At 55.6% G+C, this 24767-nt stretch overlaps 1 protein-coding gene across 1 annotated transcript; it reads right to left on the minus strand.

The window, feature by feature from the left end:
- Window positions 1-3092: 3092 nt before the first annotated feature.
- Window positions 3093-23218, minus strand: KCNH6 (potassium voltage-gated channel subfamily H member 6). Its single transcript, XM_042783556.1, has 14 exons — window positions 23143-23218; window positions 22187-22417; window positions 16995-17156; window positions 16670-16875; window positions 14791-15216; window positions 13534-13688; window positions 13289-13374; window positions 11670-11869; window positions 11278-11530; window positions 7038-7231; window positions 5324-5408; window positions 4631-4793; window positions 3732-3918; window positions 3093-3374 (listed from the first exon to the last, which is right to left on the minus strand). The coding sequence occupies exons 1-14, from the start codon at window positions 23216-23218 to the stop codon at window positions 3093-3095; spliced, it is 2706 nt and encodes a 901-aa protein (XP_042639490.1).
- Window positions 23219-24767: the final 1549 nt, after the last annotated feature.

Consider the following 24767-nt stretch of genomic DNA (forward strand, 5'->3'; position numbering starts at 1 on the left):
GGTGGCGGCTGCAGGGCCGCAGTGCGGGCCGAGTCGGCAGCCGGAGGCAGCGGGCGGGGCGCGAGTCGGGCGGGTAGCTGGGTCTGAGACCGAGGGGTCTGAAGAGAAGAGGGGCGGGCAGGGACGGTCTAGGCCGAAAGCCGGGCCGCGGCGACAGACAACGGCGTCCGGGCCCGAGCCTTAGTTTCAAACCAGCTTCGGCACCGACAACAACCACCTTCCGTTTGGGACTCCGCCCCTCCTTCTCGGAACGGAAGCTACGCGGCCAACGCAGGGTCGTCGTCCGTTGGCTGCCTGACAATGTCCTTTCGAACAGTTCCTTCGCCTCGTTGGCAATTATGCCCGCACTTTTTGATATCTCCTTGCTATTGGCGTAAATGTTTGTCACTCCAACTTCCTGCCCCGCCCAATTCCGGGAGAGCAGGAGCTTTCAGAGGCCCAAAGGTCATTGGCTGACAAAGATATCAGTCAGCGATATAACGGTGCTGAGCTCGTGAATGGGGGCGTGGATGGTGTAGAGGAGCGTGTCTGGCGGCAGGCCTTCAAATTCTAGGCCAAGTGAGAATGAAAGGTCTCGCGTGACCTGCTCCGACCTCCCCTCTGCTGCTCCTATTCTGAGCGGCCTCACCACGTTGTCGAGTAAAAGTAAAATTCTGCATTAATTGGGGGCCCCGCGGCCTGGCAGCCTAGCCTGCGCCAAACGGGAGCCACCCTCCCTTCCCGCTCGTCCCAACGCCCCTTTGAGCCCGGTGCAAGGGCACGCCTTCTGCAGACCAACTGGTTCAGGACCACGTTCCTGCCCATTCCAGAAAAGCTCCGAATTCGAGTTGGGTTTCAATTAGCAGCAGTGTGACCAGCTTGGTTCCTAAGTTTCTGTCGCTTCCCATCCCTTCCCCTCAGCGCATCCCAAGGCGTATGTTAATTAAGCCCTGACTGTATCAGTGCTGTGAGTCTGAAATGGAGAAAATGCAGGACCCGGAACCTACCTGGGTAACAACTTTTCAGACTTTATATGGTTCCCAAGAATTTGCTTTCCACAAAATTGAAGGATTGTATTGAATTGTTAGGTGATATCAGTAAATACAGTTTTTAATGATCAGTGTGATTTTAGCATACAATGTGATTTTAGCTGCTGGCTGATGAGGCTGACAAACCCAAGGTTGACAAGTAAAAAGGCTAGTCCTGATGTTACCAAACCACACGGCAGGCCATTAATTCAAGTCCATTGAAAGTCCCAAGCATGGCAGGCTGCTGAACATGGCTACATGCAGGGTTCAAGCATGCCATAAGCTAGAGACCATTCCCCAAGGCTTCTCCTTAAATAAAGGAAGCAGACCACATCCCTAAGGCAGCTACTCAGCTGCTCACAGTAGATTCCACCATGGAGTTGATTACCAGTCTCATCACGGGGAATACTACATCCAGCTGCCCAGCCACTCATGCAGCCCCAGCCAAGTTGACACACAAACCTAACTACCACAGCAGCTCTCAAATCACTGTGCTATTTGGATTGAAATGGATCAATGTAAATGAGGGACAAAATGGTTTTATAAAGTGTCAAGATTTACAACACAATGGAAACTACATCCTTTGCAACCATTTAAACTTATCAAAGAAAGTTGTCAGATGTCAACTTAAAAAGATGTCAGATTTCCCTCAGAGAGTATTTGTACAAAATGAGTGAGTCACCAAATTTTTTTTTTTTTTTTCCGGGACATTTCAGAGGCTGTCAAGCCAGATGATCTGGGTTGAAATTATTTTGTAGGTGCCAACAAGTGGAATTTTGACTCGTAACGACCCCACACGACAAAGTAGAATTATCCCATACATCCTCTAGGCTGAACTCTTTACAGGAGAGGATCAATCCCCAGGTCTTTGTCCCACGGAGTAGCCGGTTGGGTTTGAACCACCAACCTTTTGGTTATCAGCTGAGCACTTAACTTTTGTGCCACCAGGGCTCCTTGAGTTGAAATTATGTCCCCCTTTTCCTACTGTGTTGGGCAAGTTTATTTTTATTTTTAAATCAAAGTATAAGTTATACATAGAAGTGTAATATTTTCATAACATGAACATACACGCATGTAACCAGCACCCAGATCAGAAAACAGAATAACATCAGCACCCAGAAGTCCCTCCTTATGCTTGGCTAAGCTTCTTAGTCTCTCCCTGCTTCTGATTCTACTTGTCTAAAATGGGGATAATTATACCGACCCCAGAAGGTTGTTGGGAGGATCAGAATGAATGCATATCTTCAGAGAAGTTAGCGTGGTCCCCAGCACAAGGTGAGTGCCATGAGAGTGTTGGCAGTTTCATGATTCCAGATGGTCACCAAGCCAGTGCCTCTCTGCTTCCCTTCACCTTAGTCTGGCTTTAGAGCCCCATGCTGCAGGGGCTCCTGGGCTCAGTGGAGCCACCTTCAGGTCCCCAACACAGTGGATTTGGAAGGTGAACCTGCAGCTCTTTGTGAGAAGGGCTGTTGGGGTCACAGCACAGTCAAGGACCTGATGACTCCCTGGTGAGCTGTACCTGGCTCAGCATGAAACATGCCGACTTTATTAGCTGCACAACACTCTGCTGCCCAGGAGGGGCCCAACGGCCATCACAGAGCCCTCCATGGTGGAGCGGCCAAGGGCTGGAGCTCTGTGAACTGTCATGTCCACCGTCGAGGACACCCTCACCTCCAGCTGGGTCAGAGGCTCTCAGAGGAGGCCTGATGGATCTGGGGCCATTGGTACTGGGCCATGAGGCAGGGGCTGGTTCTGAGCCAGAGGTAATCCCGCCCAGCCAGGACCAAGGCTCTCACACAGAAAATCAGATATTCTCTGTACCTAACTGACCCCTCAGTCTTGCAAGCTATTTGCTCCCTCCCAATCCTCCACCAGGCTTGCTGTCTAAACAGAGCCCTGGGGAAGGCTGGGGAAAGTCCAGTTTCTTTACCATGACTCTTGGGTCACCTGGATCAGCAGTTTGAAGCTACTCTAGGAGAATGGTTTTCAGAGGCCCATTTTGGGGCCATCTGCTCCTCCAGGATCCTTGACTCTCACCCGCCTTCAGTCCCCTCATGGAGTCTTTTATTTTAGGGTTCAGTTGATCTAACTCCCTGCAAGTCCAGGATCTGAGCCATATCTCTGGAAACCCAGCTGCTTGGGGACAGAGCTGAGGTGTTCAGGGAGAGAGGGGAAACGGGGACCACTGATGAGTCCCTGTACCCCTGTGGGACACAGAGGTGAGGCTAAGGGTGACAGGAGCCGCTGGGGCTGCTCCTGCTCTGAGCATGATGTCAGAGGTCTGTCCGTTGCCATGACGAGGTGCTGCATCCTGGAGGAGTTCCTGTGCATTGGCCTACATTGGTCCAAGCCACCAGAGCTTGGGGTCTGGGAGAGGCAAGAAAGAGGCACGCAGTGTGGGGAGGGCCAAGGCCAGGCTGTGGGTCAGTCCACCCCAACTTCTGGGGCGGGTGCTGGCTGGAGCTACGTGGGCTCCTTCACAGCACAGGGTCCTGTTCCCTTTGCCTCAGCTGTGGGGTCTGTCATCACCTTCTGGACTTTGCTACTGCCCCTCTCCAGGCTGCCCTGTCACGATTCAAACCACAAGCAGGGACGACAGGAGCCATAGCCATTCCCGGGGCACAGAGGCCCTGGGCCCGAATCCCCACTGGAACCAGATGGGGGTGGAGGAAGACATGCATCTACCTCCAGGAAAGCCCCCTGGGGGTCCCCTCAACTGCTCACCTGTTCAGGAGGCAGATGGCTCTGGGGCAGTCTGGGACCTGGACTTGGAGTCGCTGAGGCTGCAGGAAACAAGGCCAGGTCCTGGGAGTCAGGGGCTCCCAAGATGCAGCTGGGGTAGTCCTGTGGCAGGGGCTGTTGAAGGAGCTGCAGGATGAGGCTGAGGTCGGAGGCCGTGCGGGACTCCAGCCTGCCAGACAAAGCCCCCCAGGCAGGGTCAGTGAGGCTGAGGTCGGAGGCCATGCGGGACTCCAGCCTGCCAGACAAAGCCCCCCAGGCAGGGTCAGTGTCAGGTTGGGTGACAGCAGTTCACCCAACAGCATGCAGGGCATGCTGTTCCTACCCGGTGGTATGGCAATCTGGGGGACTACCTGAAGCCATTTCCCCACTAAGATCTGCAGCCCCTGACCAAAATCCCCTTAGTGCATCCCTGACTTGGAGAATAGCAATGAGTATGCACCATGCATACATGGGTCAGTCCCTGTAGTGACACTGACGTGGGTATTCTGCTTATACCCATTTCACAAAAGAGCAGAGTGGGGCTCCGAGCAGTTAAGTAACTTGCCCAGCTCTAGCTGGTGTGCTGGGAGCCAGCATTTGAACCCAGCTGTCCCGCTTTAAAGCACCTCATCCCTGCCCTCGCCATCCATATGCCACAGCCCCTTCCAAGGACCCATGGAATTTATGTTTCTGCATATGATTGTGCCTCCACCCCCTAGAAGGCTTCCTTGGCAGTTTGGGTTTTCTAGGGGGAGACATCCAAAGGATTGTGCTTAGTGATATAGAGACGCCACCAAATGGGGCCCACCACGCTAAAATACACCGGATACCCAGTGGTGTCCCTGAGCCGCCAGGAGGGGGCACCCGTGTCCAGCTCATTGCTGGGCCCTCCGGGCACTCACCTGGTCAGCTGGGCCTGGAGCTGCTCAAGCCGTGAGGCTAGCTCCCTAGGCCAACCATCTGGGCCTGCCTGAGAGTTTAGGGGGCTGTGCCTTGGGGGCACTTGCTGCAGCAACTCAGGCCAGAGGCCAGACGTGTCTGAGGTGCTCAGGGATGAGGCTGTACCTGCAAGACGGACAGGGCAGTCTGAGCTCCTGTCTGGCTGGTCCACAGGCCTGTCCCTTCTCAAGCAGAACCTGGGATCCCCCCCACCCCGGAAGCTCAAGGAGGGAAGGGGATCTCCTTACCTGGACACCCTGGAGTGAGAAGTCTTGCCCCCGCAGAGGTCTGGCTTCCAGGGCCCAGGGGGCTGTGGCCCTGGGAGCGGGGCCAGGGCCCCTGTCTGTGCAGGCTGGCTGGCTGGGGGCTCCCAGTCCTGGTCTTGCTGCCCAGGAGGCTGCAGGCCAGCGGGTCCCCTGGTGCCTTGTTGTGGAGCCCCTGGGGGCTACTGGGTATCCAACCCTGGGGGCAGCACTCAGCACCCAGCCAGCCCTCAATCTCTGGCGCTGAGGACGCAAACCATCAGGGCTGGGAGCCTGAGCCCAGGAAGGAGCCCTTCTCTACTCATGGAGGGGCTGAGGGGAAGAGGACATGAGCAGGGACAGGAGGCTGGGCAGACACTGGCAGGGGTCAGGGCAGGGGCTGGCTTTGCTCACCTGACAGGTTGTCATTGAGGAGGGAGCCTTGGTGATCTTGGCTGCCCAGAGCCTGGTGGGGTGATGACTGGAGACCCCCATCTGCCTTATAGGAAACAAGAGCATCAAGGGACAGGGATCAAAGCTGGAATGGGGTCTCTTTGTTCTCCGCTCCATCTCCCCAGGTGGCCCTTTTGACATCTAGGTAAGAAAGGGTGCCAGGTGGGTTGGGCACTTGGGCAATGCCCTGAGCAGCTTCTTGCAGGTGCCCTCCTGCATAGAAGTGGCAGCCAGATTGCCAGAGGCTTGGTGATGATACCCTTGCACTGAGTAGCCATGTGCAGAGCCCACAGAGATCTTGGGAGAAGCTATCTTGAGCTGTGAGATTTGGGGGTAGAAGGTGGGAGAGCTGCTCTTCCAGACCCTCTTCCCTAAATGCCTGAGCACCACCCCTGCATGGGCCGAGGAGGTTTCCTCGGAGGAGGCTGGGCCTGGAACACCCAGGAGATACCCTAAACAGCAGACCACAGAGACCATGTCCCTCCTGTCCTAATGTCCAGCCACTGAGCCACGTGATGGTTCCTAGTGGCTGGGTCCTTATAGATATCTCCTGCACAGGTGAGATGGGAAGGGGAGAGACTAGAGGTGGGGGAGATGAGCACAGAGGGTGAGAGGGCTGTCCACAGCAAGAAAACCCACTTCAGCCCTACCCTCTAGAAGCTGAGAGTGGCGCCTAGGCTGGCACAGCCACTCCTCCTGGGTGGCAGGGGATGGGGACAGGGGTGGCCAGGAGGGGAGGTGCTGAAGCTCTTAGGGCAGGGTCTCAGCCACTGCCCCTGGCCTGACAGATCTCCCCACTCCTCCCCACTAGCTGATTCCAGTCCTCCCCCTTCACGAAGCCCCTCCTGAGAGCTGAAGACCCTAACACACTCCCACTGCATGGGCTGTCTTGATTATTTGACTTGTGTGGCTGTTTTTCCTGAGTTGCATGACCCTTCCACTGATAAATGTAAGACCAAACCAAACCAAACTCACTGCCATCGAGTCAGACCCAACTCATAGTGACCCCTCCTTGGGTTTCTGAGGCAGTATCTCTACAATAGTAGATTGCCCAAACTTCATTCTGAGGAGTGGCTGGTGGGTTTGAACCACCTGCCTTCTGGTTAGCAGTCAAATGACTTAGGCACTATGCCACCAGAGCTCCCGATAAATGTAAGAGAGAATGTTTTATTGCCACTTCTTTCTACCCCCTGTGCCTGGCGCCATGAGCCTCTGAAGGGCAGACACCCTCCTTCCCAGCTTGGTACAATGTGCTGGCAAGAACCTGGCTAAGTAAATGGCTAAGTTTACATTTTGGCTCTGCCATTTACTGGCTGTGGGACGCTGGGCAATTTAATTGAGCCTCTCTGACCCTCAGTCTCCTCCTCTGGACAATGAGGATACCAACACCGTTTGCAAGGCGAGGAGTACCTGAGATGGTCCAAACCAAGTCCTTAGTTCAGTGCTACCATGTAGCTGGTGCTCACTAAGTGGCAACAAGGATTACACTGATTGAGCATCGGCCATGGTAGGCACAAAAGAGAAGATAGCAAAGGATGCAGGATGGGGTTTGAGGGAAGGCAGTGGTCAATCAGTGGGGTCCCCATAGGCTAGGCTCTCAGCAGGCTGCTGAATATCCCTGCAGTGTGGCCATCCCCGACCCACCACCAGCCCTGGTCCGCTGGCCACCACTCACGTCCCGCAGGTTGAAGGTGACCTCTAGCTTACTCCAGAAGCTGTCCGCAAAGGCAGGGTACAGATCCAGCACCTCCAGCAGGTCTGCCCGCTGGATCTTGTGCAAGTCGCAGTATGTTAGTGCCCGCACGTCTGCGCTGGACTTGCCCGGCTGGGCATGGAGGCTAACAGGCTCCCCGAAGATGTCATTCTTCCCTGCCAGCCAGAAGGGGCAAGGATCCTTCCAGGGTCTGGCTGTGAGCTCCCTGAAGCTCCCCCTGAGGGCCCCTTCACCAGGACCTCCCACCCACCCACCTCAGGCATCCTGCCAGGCTGGGGCCTGGTGGTCAGAATCCAGCTCTGAGGATGGGGATTGGTGTGCTGGCTGAGGCGGAAAGAGGGGTGTGGTTTCCCCTATCCTCTGAGCTTCACACCCCTCACCCCTGGCATGTGGGTCTTCCTACTGTACTGTTTCCAGGTCTCTCAGGACCACCCTTTATCAGAATCCTCCCTCTTTTGTCCTTGCCCTTTAGCACTGACCTACCCCCACCCAGGGGACAGTGGGCAGGAAGGGACACCAAAGGCTCCCTGCTCAATGTCCTCCCCATCTCTGCTGAATTGTTGGGAGTCCTGGGCTGGAAACACCCAGAAGCAGGGCTGGGGGCTTCTGCTTCCTGTGCCCCACTCCTCACTGTGGGGCCAGGGAGGCCGCCATGGCCCTGGTCGGGAGAGCCCGCAAGTCACACCTTTCTTTGGAGCCCAGTGTCTTCATCTTTAATGGCATCTGCCTTGTCACATCTGATCTGTCTAGCCCACTGAGCTCTTCAGAGCAGCAGAGGAAATAAGTGATGCTCCTGAAGTGCCTTGAATACCGAGGAGCACTGGGCCAGGATGGTGGCATGCAATAGGAAGGGTGGACAGCAGGGGGACATAGATGGATACTCAGAGGCTTGGGCCCTATCGATGCCAGGCACTGTGCTGATCACAGGATGTAAATATGGATAAGGTGCTGTCCCAGCTGCGAGGAGCCCCCCAAATCCCCACAAGACAGGCATATAAGCAACCAAGAGTAGTATCTATAGAGCCTGAGAGCAGGGGAGAACCAGAGCTTTGGGGCCATGGAGGAGAGAGGCTCATTCCGCCAGGGATGGTTGAGGGCAGGAAGAGTTAACAACAACAACAACAAAAAAAAACCTCACTGCCATTGAAAGTTAGGGGACACTTAACAGAGAAAGTGAAATAGGGGTTGTGCGGCCCAAGGGGAGTCTCTGAGTGGTGCAAAGGGTTAATACTCAACTGCTAACTGAAAGGCTGGGGGTTCATGAACAACTCCTCTGCCATAAGACCAGAAGAACTGCATGGTGCTTGGCTACCATTACTGAATGTTTTGATTAAAGATTCTATAGAAAAATGCTGATCAAAAGGTGGGGTGAATGCAGAAAAAAATTTAAAATTTTCATGGACTCCAGACTTTCTAGAGCTGTGGAGGCTGGATGAACCAACCCCTGAAGCTACTGCCCTGAGATAATCTTTAAACGGTAAACCAAAACTATCCCTGAAGTCTTCTTAAAAACCAAACAATAGCTTAGCTTAACTAGTAAAAAAATGTCTACTTTGAGTACTATGCTCTTTTAAGTACTATGTACTTTCATGAGATCAAAATGACAATAACAACTTGAAAGATTAGATAGGAACCTTAGGGGGCAATGAGTTTAAGTTAATGGGGAGAAACAGCTCAGAAGAGGAGGGTGAGAATGGCTGCATAACTGGAAGAACATCACCATGCCACTGAATTACACAAATAGAAATGGTTGACTTGGTGTATGTTTTGCTGTGTATAGGGGCGCTGGTGGCATAATAGCGTTTAAGGTATTTGACTGCTAACCAGAAAGCTGGTGGTTCAAACCCACCAGCCACTCCTCGGAAGGAAGGTTAGGCAATCTACTTCTGTAGTGATACTGCCTTGGAAACCCAAGGAGGGGTCGCTAGGAGTCAGATTGACTCGACAGCTGTAGAGTCAGATTGACTCAACAGCTGTAAGTTGTTTTTTTTTTTTTTTTCTTGTATATTCTCACCACCACCACGGACAAAAAAGGTTGGAGGTTTGAATAAACCTAGAGGCCCCTCAGAAGAAAGGCCTGAAGATCTACTTCTGAAAAATCAGCCACTGGAAACCTGTGGAGCTCAGTCCCCCTCTGACACACACGGGGGCGCTGTGAGCTGGACTTGCCTCAGCAGCAGTTGTGTTTGTTTTGGGAGGAGCCCAGGAGAAAAGCACTCTGGGCAGAAGAATCCATGTGTGGTCAGTGCCGTAGGGTTAGGGCAAGGGGCAGAGAGCCCAGGCCAGAGGTGCCACGGACCATAATTAATTGGATCTCCTCTTCCCACAGGAAAGTGCAGCCCCTCAGCCTGGCGACACCGTCCAAGGGCCACAAATAGCATGGGCAGAAGGATGGGGGGAACAGTATCAAAGACCAGAGGCCATCAGACCTGGATGGGGCCTCAGCATCATCCAACCAACCTCCTCATTCAAAGGATTGGGGACTGAGGCCCAGAAAGGGAAAAGACTCGCCATGGTCACCTATGAAACAGAAGCTTGCAATCTCAGCACCATTATAAAGTGATAGGTTTCCAGCAGATGAACGATCATCATCTAATGTCCATTTCCTCTAAGGACAGAATGAGAAGATTTCATGCCTGTAACTGAAACTTAAATTGGACCAGCTCCTTAATTATTAATAGCAACTATTATCCCTGCCATGTGGATGGCACTTCTAAGGTCGGCCGGGAGGCAGGGGAGGTCTCAAAGAGGAGCCCATGCTTGAGCTCAGCCTCGAAGGATGACCAGGGTCCCCCAGGCAGAGGTGCAGGGTGGGGTGCTCCAAGCAGAGTGAGCAGCAGGCGCAAAGGCACGGGGGTGTGACAGAGATGGGCAGATTTAGAGAACTGCAAGTAGTCCTGGTGGTGCAACAGTTAAGTGCTCAGCTGCTAACTGAAGGGTTGACAGTTCAAACACACCCAGCGGTTCTGGGGGAGAAAGACTTGGCTACCTGCTCCTGTGAAGATTACAGCCTAGGAAACCCCATGGGGGCAGTTCTACTCTGTCACATGGGATCACTATCGCTATGACTTGAAGATCGATTTGATGACACCTAACAACAAGTAGTTTGTGTGGCTGGAGCATGTCGTAACAGAGAGGGGGTGGCAGGACTGAGGGTGGCCACGCCCAGGGATTTACATTTTACATCCACAGGCCCTGGAGAACCATAGAAGGATTTCAAGCCAAAGAGAAGTGTGCATGGATGTAAATTCCAGGTCTCTGACAGGAGGAGGAAGATGGAGTATAGTTGGTAGACCAGATGGAGAGACACAGGGTAGGCGTTCCTGACATTGACCAGGTTGGGGCATGATGAAGATTGGATTGGGCAGGGATGAGGACACAGAGATGTGAGACAGAGATGTAGTAATGAGGGGAACAGACAGGGCTTTGTGACTAACTGGATGGTGGGGGGGGCAGGCAGTAAGGGAGAGGGAGACAGTTGCCCCCTTGGCTGACTTCCAGGTGTCTGGCCTGTGGATGGTTCACAGTGATGGGGATGTTGAAAGAGCCAATTTTGTGGGACAGTTTCAGGTTGGGATATGTTGAATTTATTCTACCTGTGTAATATAAGGGTGGCCACACTCAGGAAGGAATGGAATACTCTAGGCTAATACAGAGAAGAGATTGGGGCTGGTACAGAGCTTTGGGGGTCTTTGTGGTACAGGTGGAGGTGGAGGCTGGGAAAGCAAGGAGCTGGCCCAGGTGAGGTATAAACTGAGGAAAGAGCTGAGGGAATAGGGGGCTGTGCAGAATAAGGGAGAACAAGGCTGATGTTGAGGAGGGTACAGCAGGAGAGAACCCTGTGAGGCTCAGAAAGGTGAAGCAACATGTCCAAGGACACACAGCTGGGAAGTGGCAGGCCCTTGCCCAGTGTTCACATCCTTTCTCCACGGGGGCACGGCAGGCACCACCCTCCACCCAAGACAGACCATTGGCCTGTCACCCTGAGGTTCCCCAACAGTGGGAGGAGCTAGGAGCGTGCCTGGGCTTCTTAGTCAGAAACAAGGCCCGGAATCCCTTCTCTGCCACTTAGCAGCATGACCTCTCAGAGCCTCAACTTCACCAGCAGGGCGCTGTCTCAAGGATTCTGAGAGCTAGGTCTAAAGCTCTGGGCACAATGGGAAGGGAGTGGCCAGGGCAGGACGTCCCTCACCCCACTCACCTAAGATGGCTACGACCACGTCGTCGCGCAAGATCTCGATGGAGCCGCGTGAGATGAAGTACAGCGTGGAGAGCACGTCGCCCAGGTGCACCAGCGTGTCTCCAGGCGGCGCATGCGTAGTCTTGAACTTGACGGCGAGCGCGCGTAGGCAGCCCTTGCTGGCGCCACGGAAGGCGGGGCAGTGCTGCAGCAGCGCGCGGTGCAGGTGCAGGCAGATGTCTGCCTGCAGGCACTCAGGGAAGCCCTTCAGCACCTGCGAGGCGGGCAGGCCGGTCCTGGGGGCGTGGCCGGGGCGGGGAAGCGGGGTTGCGTCCTGCGCCCGCAGGACCTTGACCTCCCTTGGGACAGGAGCTGGGTCGCCCGCCCCTTCCCGGCAGGGCACGGGGGCTCACCGCGTTCATGTCGATGCCGTTGGTGTAGGACCAGGCGTGCTGGAAGTACTCTTCCAGGCGCTGTCGCAGCGGGTTGGGGATCTGATGGAAGCGGATGAACTCCTTGACGCGCAGCATCTGCGTATGGTAGCGCGCGGTGCCGGAGTACAGGCGCTGGATGATGGCCGACACGTTGCCGAAGATGCTGGCATACATGAGGGCTGGGGGGCAGGAAGGGGGTAGGGAGTGAGCTCCAGCCGCGTCCTCCCGGGTCCCCACCACGCCCTACCGCCCCATGGCCCGCTTCTGGCCCCTCTTCCCAGGAGCTGGAAGCCCCCTGGTCAGGGACCCCTCTGTTCAGGGCAAAGTCAGAGGTGGCCCAGGACAGCACCAGGGCACGCGGGGGACAAAGTCCCCTGGGGCTTCCTGCCCTCCTCCTCCTCCTCCTCCTCCTCCTTCTCTGCTCCCTGCTTCTGGAATAGCACCTTCTTGGGCTCAGGGGCCAAACTCCTGGGAAAAAAGAACTAGGGCAATGAATTATTTTAGTTCAGATTTGTTTTCTTCTTCAAGTTGCAAAAACATAATAAAGGGACAACTCTTGGTCTCTCGTTTTCACCAGTTTTTTTGTGTTGTTTTTGTTTTTTCTGGGCTTTCACAGCTCTAAATACTCTGAACATAACAACTTAGTCTATGTGTAAAATTCCACCCTGCTGGGTGTGTTTTTAAACCAGGTCTTGGGAGGCAGGCAGCAGCCTGCAGGAGCTGAAAGTGCAGCCAGCCCTTGGAGCCGGCCACCTGGGTTGGATTTGGGACTCTAAGATTTCCTGGGTGTGTAACTTCTGTTGAGTTAGGACGCTGGTTTCTTGATCTGTAAACTGGAGCTCATAATACAGCCCTCATTAGCTTGTGATGGGAATAAAATGTAGCCCTTTATAAAGTGCTTGGCAGAGCGCCTGGCAGGGGACTGTACTATGGGCCTGTGACCCACGCAGTCACACAGGGCCCTGTGCTCAGAAGAGTCCTGTACTTGGTCGAATGCTCAGCTATCACTTATCTTGAACATTTTAAATATTTTTTTTTTAACAAGGGCTTCACATTTTCATTTTGCACTGTTGCGGTGTGCTGTTAGGTTGATTTCAACTCTTTTGTACTAAAAAAACAAAACCAAGCCCACTGCCATCAAGTTGGTTTTGATTCATAGTGACCCTATAAGCAACCCTGGCCCCACAAATTATGTAGCCAGTCCTAGTGCCTGGCATGTAGCAAGGGCTGTATGTGTGTTACATCGCATGCATAATTCATTGCGCTGCACTCAGAATCAATGCACCGCGTGCGTGGTTCCTATGTTATATCTTTTACCCGTTTACCAGCTGCTGATGAGCCAGCTCCAACTCATGGAACCCCCTGTGTGTCAGAGTAGAACTGTGCTCCACAGGGTTTACAGTGGCTGGTTCTCTGGAATTAGATTGCTAGGGCTTTCTTTTGAGGTGCCTCTGGTTGGACTTGAACCTCCAGCCTTTCAGTTAACAGCCAAACGTGTTAACCATTTGTACATACAACAATATCCCATTATGACACAGTACTAGAAAGTCAATTCCACAGTAAGACTCATGGCACATGTGGCATGAGGTGGCACTCACAGCCAACGAGCATGACACAGATGGAGAAGACCTTCTCAGAGTTGGTGTTGGGTGAGACATTGCCGAAGCCCACGCTGGTGAGGCTGCTGAAGGTGAAGTAGAGGGCCGTGACATACTTGTCCTGAACAGAGGGGCCTGAGGCCGGATCACTGCCATTGTAGTACTTGCCGAGCTGTGCACCCAGGCTGTCCAGCCAGCCAATCTTGGGCTCCAGGTAGGGCCGCTCCACATTGCCAATGGCGTACCAGATGCAGGCCAGCCAGTGTGCAATGAGCGCGAAGGTGCACATGAGTAAGAAAAGCACAGCAGCCCCGTACTCCGAGTAGCGGTCCAGCTTCCGTGCCACGCGCACCAGCCGCAGCAGGCGCGCTGTCTTCAGCAGCCCGATCAGGGTCGTCGTCTGGAGGAGCAAGGAGGTCAGCCCTTGATAAAGGGTACTCAGGCCTGCATTCATTCATTCGCACATACAGTCACACAGTCACTCAACAGACACGGTGGACCCTGCTCTGGGCCCAGCACTTGGCAGTGCTCTCAACCTAAAGCTCAAAAGAGGGCTGTGGTTGCTGGGACAGAGGCCAGGTGGAGCACGGAGGAGGAGCGGCCACGTCTGCGGGCGCAGTGACAGGAGGGCATGGCTCTCTGCAGGCAGAGGGAGGGAGACTGAGCAGCAGGGGCAAAGGCGTGGAGGAGGTGTGGGAGAAAGCTAGTGGTTTGCTGCCGCTAAGGGCACAAAGTGGAAGATAAGGAGGCAGTGAGACACTGAGACATGAGCCTGAGAATGGGGGCTAGGGCCACTCCTGTGGGCCTTGTGGTCCAGAAGGAGCTTGGGGAGCCACTGAAGCTTCGGTAGGCGGGAGTGACAGGGCCGGGTATGTGATCTGGATCTGAAACTGCTTCTGGCTGCTGTGTGGGAGGGAGCGAGGCCAGTATGTGGGGCTGGGGCAGGAGGTGGTAAGAAGGCCACTCAGTGTCCAGGCAGGGGCAGTGGGGTGGAGAGAAGATGGGAAGACTTGGGGATGGCTTTGCTGGGGGTGGGGTGGGGTGAGGAGCAGAGGCCATCGGGACACAGAGAGCAGAATTGACTTAATGGGGCAGGAGGACAACATGGAAACCATGAGAAGGGCATGGGAATGCCCTCATGTCAGTTAGGGGAGGTGGAGGGGCTGGGGGCGAGAGGAGGAGTTGCTGCATTGAGGTGAGTGGTGTTTAGAAGTCAGCACCAGGGGCTGGGACTGCAGGAGTGCCCATCATAGAAGGTGCCGAGATCTGAGGCAGAGAACGGCCTGCTGGGAGCTTACACCTCTCACCATGGCCTGCTCTGAGAGATAAGCAGAGGGACGACACTCGGGCCTGGGGGCACAGCCTCGCCTGTCCTTTCTCCAGGGCTGGTACATAGCCTAGGGCTCCCCTTCCTCTTCCACTTGCTGGGCGCCCAGTGCCAGTGACTCTGCACCCAGGCAGGTCTTGGGACTCGGGTCCCGGGGATGGCCATGTCTGCTCACCTCATCAGAGCCGGTGCGGAAGATGAGCAGGTCAAAGGGGATGGCGGCCACCATGTCAATAAGGAACCAGCCCTTGAAGTAGTGGACGGCGATGTGGCGGGGGTGGCTGACCACCTCGTCATTGGTGTTGACATAGGTGGTGCGGAAGTTGATGATGATGTCCACAACAAACATGATGTCCACAATGAGGTCCACCACGGTGAGCGGACTGCAGGTGTAGCCGCAGTCGCCACGCCGGGACTCGTCCTGGTCGCTGAGCAGGAAGGCGGCTGAGTAGGGCGTGAAGACGGCCGTGTAGATAACCAGCAGCAGGATGAGCCAGTCCCACACGGCCTTGAAGGGGCTGTAGTGCAGGATGGTCCCACGGTGGATGCGCGGCGCCTGCAGCTTGTACTCCGGCAGCACGTCTGCACCCAGGGACAGGACCTGGGGGTGGAGCCATGGGCGGTCAGTGGGGGCAGCTACCACCAGGAAAGGTGAGGATGTAGGAGTGAGGCAGTGGAAGGCGCCAGCAGGAGATGGTGGGAGATGAAGGCTGTGAAGGGCACAGGGGATGAGGAAACAAGTTCCTAAGGGGACAGGTGTGTAGGGAGGAAGAGCAGAGAGGAGGTGGGAGACAGGAGAAGGGGTGCAGCTCTGTCCCATAAAGACCCTAGGCTGGAAATCCACAAGCTCCCTCAGGAACAGGCCAGTGCACAGACAGGGTAGGAGGGGGAAGCGGGGAGGGCAGGGAGGGCCAGGCCCAGGGCCAGCTATAAGCATATTCCAGAGAAGAGTCCAGATTGAGACTGAGGGGTGGCTCGGTGGGTCTAGCCTCTCTGGATTGCTTGGGAGGCCCATTGTGGTTGGGATTCCTGATGGACACGGGTCATGCCCAGAATAGTTTTTTCACTTCTGGGGGTCCTAAAGGAGGCTGGACCAGTGAGGGCCCTCCCCGGGGCAACTCCCAACAGCTTCCATGGAAAGGGTTAAATTTGAGGGCACACAGCCAGTCTGGCCTTTGCTGGGTGCCAGGGATGATCCACGATTTCACACATGTCCAAGGGGAGATTGGATCATTCCCTCTCCTCTCATCCTAGCCTCTACCTCAGAACCTGTAGCCACAGAGAATGCCCAGAGCCAGCCCCACCTACATTCTAGGCTCTGTCCAGCTGCCAGGGCATTAGGAAAGCATGGGGTTTGAATCCCAGCTCTGCCATTTGCTATATGTGTGCCTTTGGGCAAGTGTGTAACCTCTCTGTGCCTCTGTTCCCTCTGCAAAATGGGATAAGAAAGGACAGCAAACTTCACGGGGTTGTGATAAAATGAGATGACCAATCCAGATGCCCCACGGCCTATCTGTGAGATCATTCCTCTTCCCACCCAGCGCCCTCATTCTACATCCTCATCCTACACTGCCCCCACAAGGCTGGGGTCTGAGGGGCACCCCACTGACTGCACTCCCACCAAGATGGGGCCCAATGGGCAGTCCTGCTTTAAACAAATCTGCAGTCTAAGGCTTTGATCTTGCAAACCAGATCAATTTGCACATGGAGGGACAACAAGGACGGCCCACGAGAAGATTGTTTTCAACCAGGAGGTCCCTGGTCTGACGTCCCAACTCCAGGCCACAGTTGTCCTCTTCCTGTGCCGACGTCCTACTCAGCCTTCACCCCAGGAAGCCCTCCCTGATCTGAAGACTTGGTGCCACTTCTCCGATTTTCTCCCTGCCTCGACCACACAGTCATTCCCACTCATGGAATCCCTCACTGGACTCCAGGGGCAGACCAGCAGGATCCCTCTGCAGGCCAAGGCCCTAGAGGAGCCTGGGCCCAGGGTCTGGGAAGGAGCCCTCAAGAGGCCTGGCACGGCCCTGCCCGCTCTGCCCCACGGCCTGCACCTGGGTTACTTTCTCGGTGACGTTCTGGGTCCGTTCCACCACCTTGTGGGGCGCGATGATCTCGATCTCTGTGGTAGAGCCCGAACGGTGCTTCTCCAGGTTGAACTCCACAAAGTTGAGCGTGAACTGTGGGATCTGGCTGATGGTCCTGTACTTGACTCTGCCCGTGCCAGGCCCCTGTCCGCCTTGCCTGCCATGACAGCCCTCTGAAAGCAGGCCAGAGTCAGAGCAGCCAGGATGGGGGCTGGGGTGGGGAACGGGACCAAATGCTCTGCCTGGAACCCCCCCCACTGGCCTCTCCCCTGCCACCTGCACCCTGCCTCACCAGACCCCAGGAAGCTCTGAGACAGCAGACGCTGGGACAGGCTGTGGCTTCCACTCTTGGCCAGGAGCTGGGCCAGGTCCTCAAAGTTGAGGATGAACATGATGACGGCCCCATCCTCATTCTTCACGGGTACCACGTCCACCAGGCAGCGGAAGCTGGAGGCTGCAAACACATTGGGAGGTCACTAAAAGGGTCCCCTCCTTCAGTGGTCCAGCCAGGGGCAGCCAGGGAAGGGACTGGGGTAAGGGCAGGTGAAGGGCAGCCACAGTGGGGAGGAGGCTTGGGCAGTGACCAGGGGCTGTTGGTAGAGGTGAGTGAAGCTGTCCAGCAGGTCCCCACCCACAGGGCAGGGGTGGGAGAGCAGCTAAGCTGCTCATATTAGGAGGTAACGTAGCATCGGGTCCAAATCCATGCTCGGCTCTCAGCTCAGCTCAGCCCTTTGCTTCTGCCGTAATTAAAGCCAAGCAGATGGGATAGATTAATGGGGGGTTCCCACCCCACAAGGTGCCCTGCTCGCCTGAAGCTGGGGGGACTTTGTGGAGAAAACATCAAACATTGGCACCAAGCCAGTTTGCACGTTAGGCCTCAGGAGACCCCGGGGGGTGGGCAGAGACTCCTGTTCTGCAGAAGAGAGCGTGAGGCTCTGAGAAACGGACTTGCTGGGCTGGGAGTGGACATGGCTACCCCAGGGCTGCCTCAGGCTCTCACACACAGTGACTCAGAGCAGCAAGGGATGAGACCGTTGGCTGAGGATGCCAGGCTGCTATGAGGGCCCTGGGCGGGGCCCACGGTTCAAGGCAGAGGCGGTAGCAGAGGGGAGGACCCGGTTTCGGTTTCGGCAGCGCAATGGCCTGGGGTCTGGTGAGGGAAGGAGGAGGCTGGTAGGGGGCCCCTCCCACCATTCTCCCTGCTCCAGGGTCCCAGCTCCTAATGAGCTAAAACAGGCTGAGCTCTGAGAATCTGTTGCAGTTTTAGCTCATAAGGAGCTGGGACCCTGGAGCAGGGAGAGAAGGCAGAGGATGTGGAGAATGTGGCACCAGAAGCATGGGGTAGGGTGGGGGTGGGGCTGCCGCAGGGGCTAGGCCACCCAAGAGGGCAGGGAGAATGGTGGGAGGCGCCTCCTACCAGCCTCCTCCTTCCCTCACCAGACTCCAGGCCCTGGGATGGGCGTCCCGTAAGCCCCTTCTCCATGACATGGGTCCCCATGCCTCCCATGTCGGACCCTGGCTGGGTCAAGCCAAGAGGGCAAGTGCCTACTGAGCTGGGGCCTCAGGAGAGCATACAAATCAGATAGCAGAGCCCCCCAGGGCAGGCTTGGGTCTGTCTCATTTGACAACAGCCCAGCACCTGTCCCAGGTGTTTGTGGATTAATTGAATGACAGAAGCTTCCTAAATGTGAGAACTGCTAATTTGGGGACTACTGGACTTATTTTCCCCCAGAACCCTCACTCAATGCTCTCAGGCCCTCCTCACAGCCTTCAGCGCTGGGGTGCAAGTAAGCCACCCCACCCTCCTCCCCGGGGCAGGAATCTCCTGGATCAGATTCCTGGACTCCCAGGCACCGGGCAGCTATCTGCCAGCTGCTGCACTGGGCCTCGAGGGAGATGTCCACACCGAGGCGCGGCCTGGCTTCACCCACTCCTGGGCTCCCCGTGAGGGAGAGCCCTGAACTCACTCTTGCCAGCGAGCATGGCAAGGCTTGGGCACTGGGGCCTAGCCAGGATGCCTCCTTGGCCAGTGGCCTGAGACACTGACCCCCCACCCCCACCCCAAACCAGACTCTATCCTCCATCCCTCTGGCTCTGCAGAGACTGGGCTGGCAGGGGGCAGGGAGAGGGCAAGGCTCTGGGCTCTCTATGTTGCTGGGAGCTGCCAAGCCTGGTCTTAGAGTAGCTGTATCCATCCACTGATTCTGTTGTGGAACACTGATGATGAGGGCAGACCAAAGACCAGCCCATCACGGTGATGAAGGTAGGCAGAGGAGAGGGTGCATGGCACCCATGCCCCACCCCCATGCTTGCTGCCTGCTGGGTGGGCAGAGAGAGGCGATGAGAATTTGGAAGTGAGTCCTGAACATTCCTTCCCCTGCTCTCTGGCTATCCTTGCCCACCCACGACTCAGAGCTCCATGCCTGGGTGGCCAGAAGTGGGCAAGTGTGGCAGGAGTGGCCATATCGCTTGCCCCTGTGCCTGGAGGAGGAGCCAGTCTCTGCTCCTTTCTCCCTTGTGGGGACGCCTCCTGGCATCCCACATCTCTGCCCAAGGGCAGAGGCTTTGTCTGCTCCCCGCCTGCCCCAGACACCCCACTTCTTTCTGCTCTCCCTCTCACATGTGCGTCTTCCTTTCCTCTTGGCTTACTCTGCCCTCTCCCTGCTCTGGTTCTTGCCTGCTCCTCTACACAGCCTCCATCTTGTCTTTCACCTGTGTCTTTATGCACACCCTCCCAGCACTGTGCTGAATCTCCGGGAGAAGCTAGTGCTACAAAAAACTGCCACCAAGAAGGTGGCTGCTCTCAGCCGTCTCCCAGTGTGGTCCTCCTGGCATTCATGGGCGAGCATGCAGAAATCAGTGAGTGGGGACAGACTGTGGTCTCAGACCTCAGCCCTTGCCTCTGAAGCTGAGGACTGGAAGCTTCCCTAGGCCCCCTCCAATCTGGCTTGGGCATTAGGGGGATCTCTGGTTTGGGATCATAAGAGAAGGGGACCCAGCAAGGCAGGTAGGGCTGGACGCCTCTGGCAGTAACTCAGTAGGGGTGGGAGTAGGAGTGGGAGGATATGAGAACTCTCCATCCCTCCCTCCACTCTAACTGGTTTCAGTCCTACCCCTATGCCCACTGCTCCTTATCTCTGTTGTTGTTGTTGTTATGTGTCAGACTCATAGCGACCCCTCCTTGGGTTGCTTCTGGTTAGTAGTCAAGTGCCTTAGGCACTATGTTACCAGAGCCCCTTTATCTCTATCGTTGTTGTGGTATCACTATGGAAGTAGTGATAAGGCACTTGACTGCTAACCAGAAGGCTGGCGGTTCAAATCCACCAGCCACTCCTTGGAAGGAAGATGGGGCAATCTACTTCTGTAGTGATACTGCCTGGGAAACCCAAGGAGGGGTCGCTATAAGTCGGGTCCGACTCGACGGCACATAACAACAACAACATATAATGTGGAGACATAAGAACACAGAGCTACTTTGACTTGGAGAATTGTCATGAATTACCCCTTTACAGGAAAAGAGGATTATGAAATACCATCTAGAGTTCCGTTCAGGACCCCTTCCCACCTCTTTGAAGTCAGGGAGGGGAAAGGAGGTATCAATTTCAGGCTGGAAGAAATCACCACTGGGAAACTCCTCAGTAGGATTGTAAGATGCTTATGAACATGATTTAAAAGAATAAATAAATAAATAAAAGGATCATGTGGTCAAAGTGGATCATAAAGTGAAAACAAATTATCTGAGTACCACATCTTTCCCTTAGAATAATGGAACCCAGCAGGATTATAAAGGCCTGAGTCCTGATCTCTGGGGGCTAATGCCCAGCCTTAACCTGCGCCCCCTCCCAAGTACATGTGGAATGCTGAAGGGAGCCCCAAGATCCCCAATCTGACATCCCTAGGAGTCTGCGATTAGCCTCATCCTTCTGGCACCCAGGAAGAGCTCTGGGGCCAAGAAGAGTGACAGAGAGGACCTGCTGTCCCCTCATTTCCTGCTGTCCCATCCTGTTTCCCCAGGACCCTTTTCACTCCCCTGACTGTCACCTCTCCCTGCTATGATAGGAGGAGGTGAGGTCATAGCTTTTAAAAATGTTCTGACTTCATTAACCCCGTGTGTACTGCCAAACTAAGCCAGATTCTTCCTAATCTAATCGCTGCCCCTGCCTGCTGCACTCCACACCTGCTACTCACTTGGGGTCCTGGCCATGAGGACAGCCAGGAACTGCCCAAGAAGTGCCCAGGAGTCCGTGAACCCACACACATACACACATGCACACATGCTCATGTTCACACTCACACTCCACACATACATCAAGCCCCTGGGACCCAGGCTCTCACCTCCACTCCCACCCAAAAGAGCCTGTCCTGCCTGCCTTCCCTGGTGGGCTCAGGGAAACTCCACTTTTGGGGGCTTTCTTCTCCAAAAGTCCTACCTCCAAGACAGAGGCAGTTGGGGGTCGTTTCTCCTTTCTTGGGCTTTCTCAGAACAGACATCACCGAGGGAAGAATCCAGAGACTTGGGCTCCAGCCCCAGCTTGGACTCTAGCAATGGATCTTGGGCAACCCTTTTCCTTCAGCCTCTGTTTCCCCAGCCATGAAATTGAAGGGATTTATCTCAGCTAATGGTTCCTGAACATTGCAGAATGTCAGAACCACCAGAGAGATTTTTTCAAACACACCTGCTTGGGCCTCATCTCTCACCTTCTGAGTCAGCCTCTCTGGGGAAGGTGGTTTGGAAAACTCACACCAGGTAATGCTGATGCACAAACAGGTGGGGGGGCCATTGACCTCAATTTCAAAGGGACTGTCAGGCACTGATCCTATTTCCCACCCATACACCCTCCAACTCCAGTGGGGACCCTGGGGTCCTGGGAGAAGGGTCTCAAGGAACCACTGATCTCTGTCCTCAGTCCCTCCCCTTTGTGGGGCCCCATTGCTTCTGTTCTGCTTGCAGTGAGCTTACAGTGTGTAACAATCCAAACTCCATTGGAATGAGCCTCTGGGTTGCAGCAAACCCAGACCCCGTCTCTCCAAGGAGCTGGGGCTGGGTGGGCCAGGCCACCCCTGTTTTCCAGCCAGGAGCCCCCACTCTTTGCCTGGCTACAGAGACCTTGAGGGGGGCAACTCCTCCCCTAATCCCCAGAGCAGACGGAGAAAAGGGAAGGTCAATTTCCATCCCTGCTGTCTGACAGCTGGGGCTGACAGTGACAGAGTGGGCAGGAGACTGAGGACATGGGGGAGGGATGATATAACAGGAGGCCCTGCTACAGGCCAGGGCCACTTGGTGGCTTTCTGGTATCTAGTCCCTGGAAGGCATGGCATCCAACGTCCATTGCTTTACCTTATAGAAGAGGAAACTGAGGCCAAGAGAGAGGGGCTTTGTCTAGGCCTTTTGGTCCCTGGGTCTGTGCCCTCCCTAAGGCCACCCTGGCTGGACATGAGAGGAGCCAGACTGCCCTGCAAAATCTCAGGCCAAGGGTGCCTCACCATCCTTGCGGTAGTAGAGGATGTCCACCTTGCACTCCTCAGCCCCTAGTAGGGCCTGTGCCAGGCGGGACACAGCACTGCGCGGGGTGTTGGGGCCTGTGAGGAAGTCGCAGGTACATGGTCGCTGCATCACCTCCACGCGTGAGTAGCCGAAGAGTTCACAGAAGCCGTCGTTGCAGTAAATGATGGCGCAGTTTTCCATTTGAGCGTTGGCAATCAGGAATTTACGACCTGGGGTGGAAGGTAGGGTGGGAAGACCATGGCAGCCAGGGTTGGGGGGCAGGGAGGGAAAGATAATGGGGACTTCTGGAGGGTGTAAGAGGGGTCTGGATGGGGAGTGGAGCAGTAACCAGAGTGGGAGAAGGCAGAGGGTGGGAAGACCAAGCAGGTCAGGTCATGGAGGAAGGTCATGGGGATTCAGGAGGGGGAACAGGCAGAGTCCTCAGGCCTGGAGATTGTGGGAAGACCAGGGTGGGAAGGATCGGTGAGGCAGGGTGAGAGAAGGTTCAAGGCTCCAAGGAAGCAGTGAAGGGGGAGTGATGTGACCAGATGGGTGGGGGTTGGCCCTGGTGAGAGCGCCTGGGAAGACCAAGTGGTCAGGGACATGGGGTGAAAAGCAGGGAGTCAAGGAAGTTTCTGGAGGCAGTGGGGGGGGGCAGGGAAGGAAGTAGGGCAGTGATTAGATGGGGAGGCCAGGGCTTGTGGCACCAGGAGACAGACAGCTGGGGTGGGGAAGGGGGGCAGTGCTCTGCTCCTCCTGTTCCAGCTGGGATGAGGGCTTCGAGACAAGTGGGTCCCGCTGGAGGACAAGGTGTTTGGGGACATCGAAGAATTTCCGCACCCAGCATCCGGCACTCTCTCTCCTCCCCCATTCGAAGTTTGTAAAGGGGTTCAGCCCCTCCTGCCAACTTCTCAGGACTCCAGATGATTCCCCCCATCCCAATGAACATACTCACTCTGTCCCTCAAATTTGCGGATGATGGTGTCCAGGTAAGTGTTTTGGGGCGCGACGTGACCCCTGCGAACCGGCATCCTTCCGGTCCCTGACCGGAGCCACCAGGGCCCCTGCTCCCCGCGTCTCCGCCTGTGTTCGGGCTCAGCGGCGTCCGGCTCCCGGTGGGCACCGCCCCGGGGGAGGGCCGCCGGGCTCCGTGCCCCGCCCGCCCGCCTCGGCCCTCCCCTGCCCTCCTCGCCCTCCCCGGCCTGCAGCTCGCGGCGCCTCCTCCCAGCTGCGCCCGCCCGGGAGCTGTCCGCCCCGCGGTGCTGAAAGGAGCGGCGCGGCGGCGGCGGGGCAGGGTCGGCGGACTGGGAACAACTTCTCCGGACCGCGCACACAGGGCAGGGCCTGACTCGTAGGGGGCGGGACGGGGGTCCTGGGACTGGGATGAGGACTTCTCTGAGAAGCCTCTGCTTTTCTCCCAGTAGCTGGCGGCTCCAGCCCCTCTCTGATCCCCTCCTGACAGGGGAGTGAGCGGGCGAAGAGGGCAGATGGGGTTGTTGCGGGACTCAGGTCTTTGGCTCTCTCTGAGTCTGACTGCTGGGCCCATTAGGCCTCCTGGCCGCCCTTGTAGACTGCCCTTGAACCCCAGTGCCCACGTAATGCTCCCTCCAAGAAGGATGGGGAAAGAGTGCACATGAAGGCATATAAGAAATAAAGTGCCTTCCACAGAATCCTGAGCGCTCTTAGCAAACCCAGCCCCACTTGAAAGGAGAATAGATTTAAAACCACCTATTAGCAAGCGACCACTGAATAAAGTTGCTGAGTGCTGACTGAACAGGAGCACACTCCAAGGAGCAGATGGGGATAGGGTAAAGTTTATCAAAAGAGGTTTCTTAGAGAAAAGGGACCAATGCTCACTGTGCTTACTGAGAATGAATGGCCTTCAAGCTTTACAGAAGGTTCAAGGGCCAGTTTTGGCCAGACCTTCTAAGGCAAGCATTTAAGTGGGGTATGCAAAGGACAATGGGGGGATGTCAGTGTAGAGGACTGAGCTGGGGGTGGGATAGGTGAGGCTGGAGAAAAGGGGTAACCGTTGAAGACTCCAGATGCCATTTTTAACATCTAGATTTAATTGATGATTTACCTTGGTAAAAGACAAGTTCTTAGGCAGTTAGACATATTCTGGTGAAATAAACTTTACAATGATGAGTGGAGGAGGGAAGGTGGACAAGGTGGCTCAGTGACGTTTTTGCTGGAGTCCAGGTCAGAGGCTTCTAGTCCTGGGCTGGGTGTGCCTTTGCCTTGAAGAGCCACAATGCCTTGTGGGGGCTTCATTGACCACTGTAGCAGGGGGATGGGAGGGCTGCAAGTGTGGCCTCCTGGGGTAAGAGGTGTCCTGGCTGCCCCTGTGTGTGGAAGGGCAGGCTGGCTGTGGAGGAAAGGTGGGGCTATTTCTCATGGGCTCAGTGCATGGGTGCTGAGCTCGGGGTAGGGCTTGGGTCAGGGTGATGCCCATTCATTCATGTATTCACTCATTCAAACATTCTCCATGTCCCCACTATGTGCCCTGGCCTGGGAGGGACTAGCTGTTACACAGAGGGAACACTCTCGACATGTGCCCTGCCCTTAAGCTAATAGCTA

This window comes from Orycteropus afer, unplaced genomic scaffold (genome assembly GCF_000298275.1).
Source record: "Orycteropus afer afer isolate SDZICR_OR568_19922 unplaced genomic scaffold, OryAfe1.0 scaffold00018, whole genome shotgun sequence".
Taxonomy (NCBI): Eukaryota; Metazoa; Chordata; class Mammalia; order Tubulidentata; family Orycteropodidae; genus Orycteropus; species Orycteropus afer.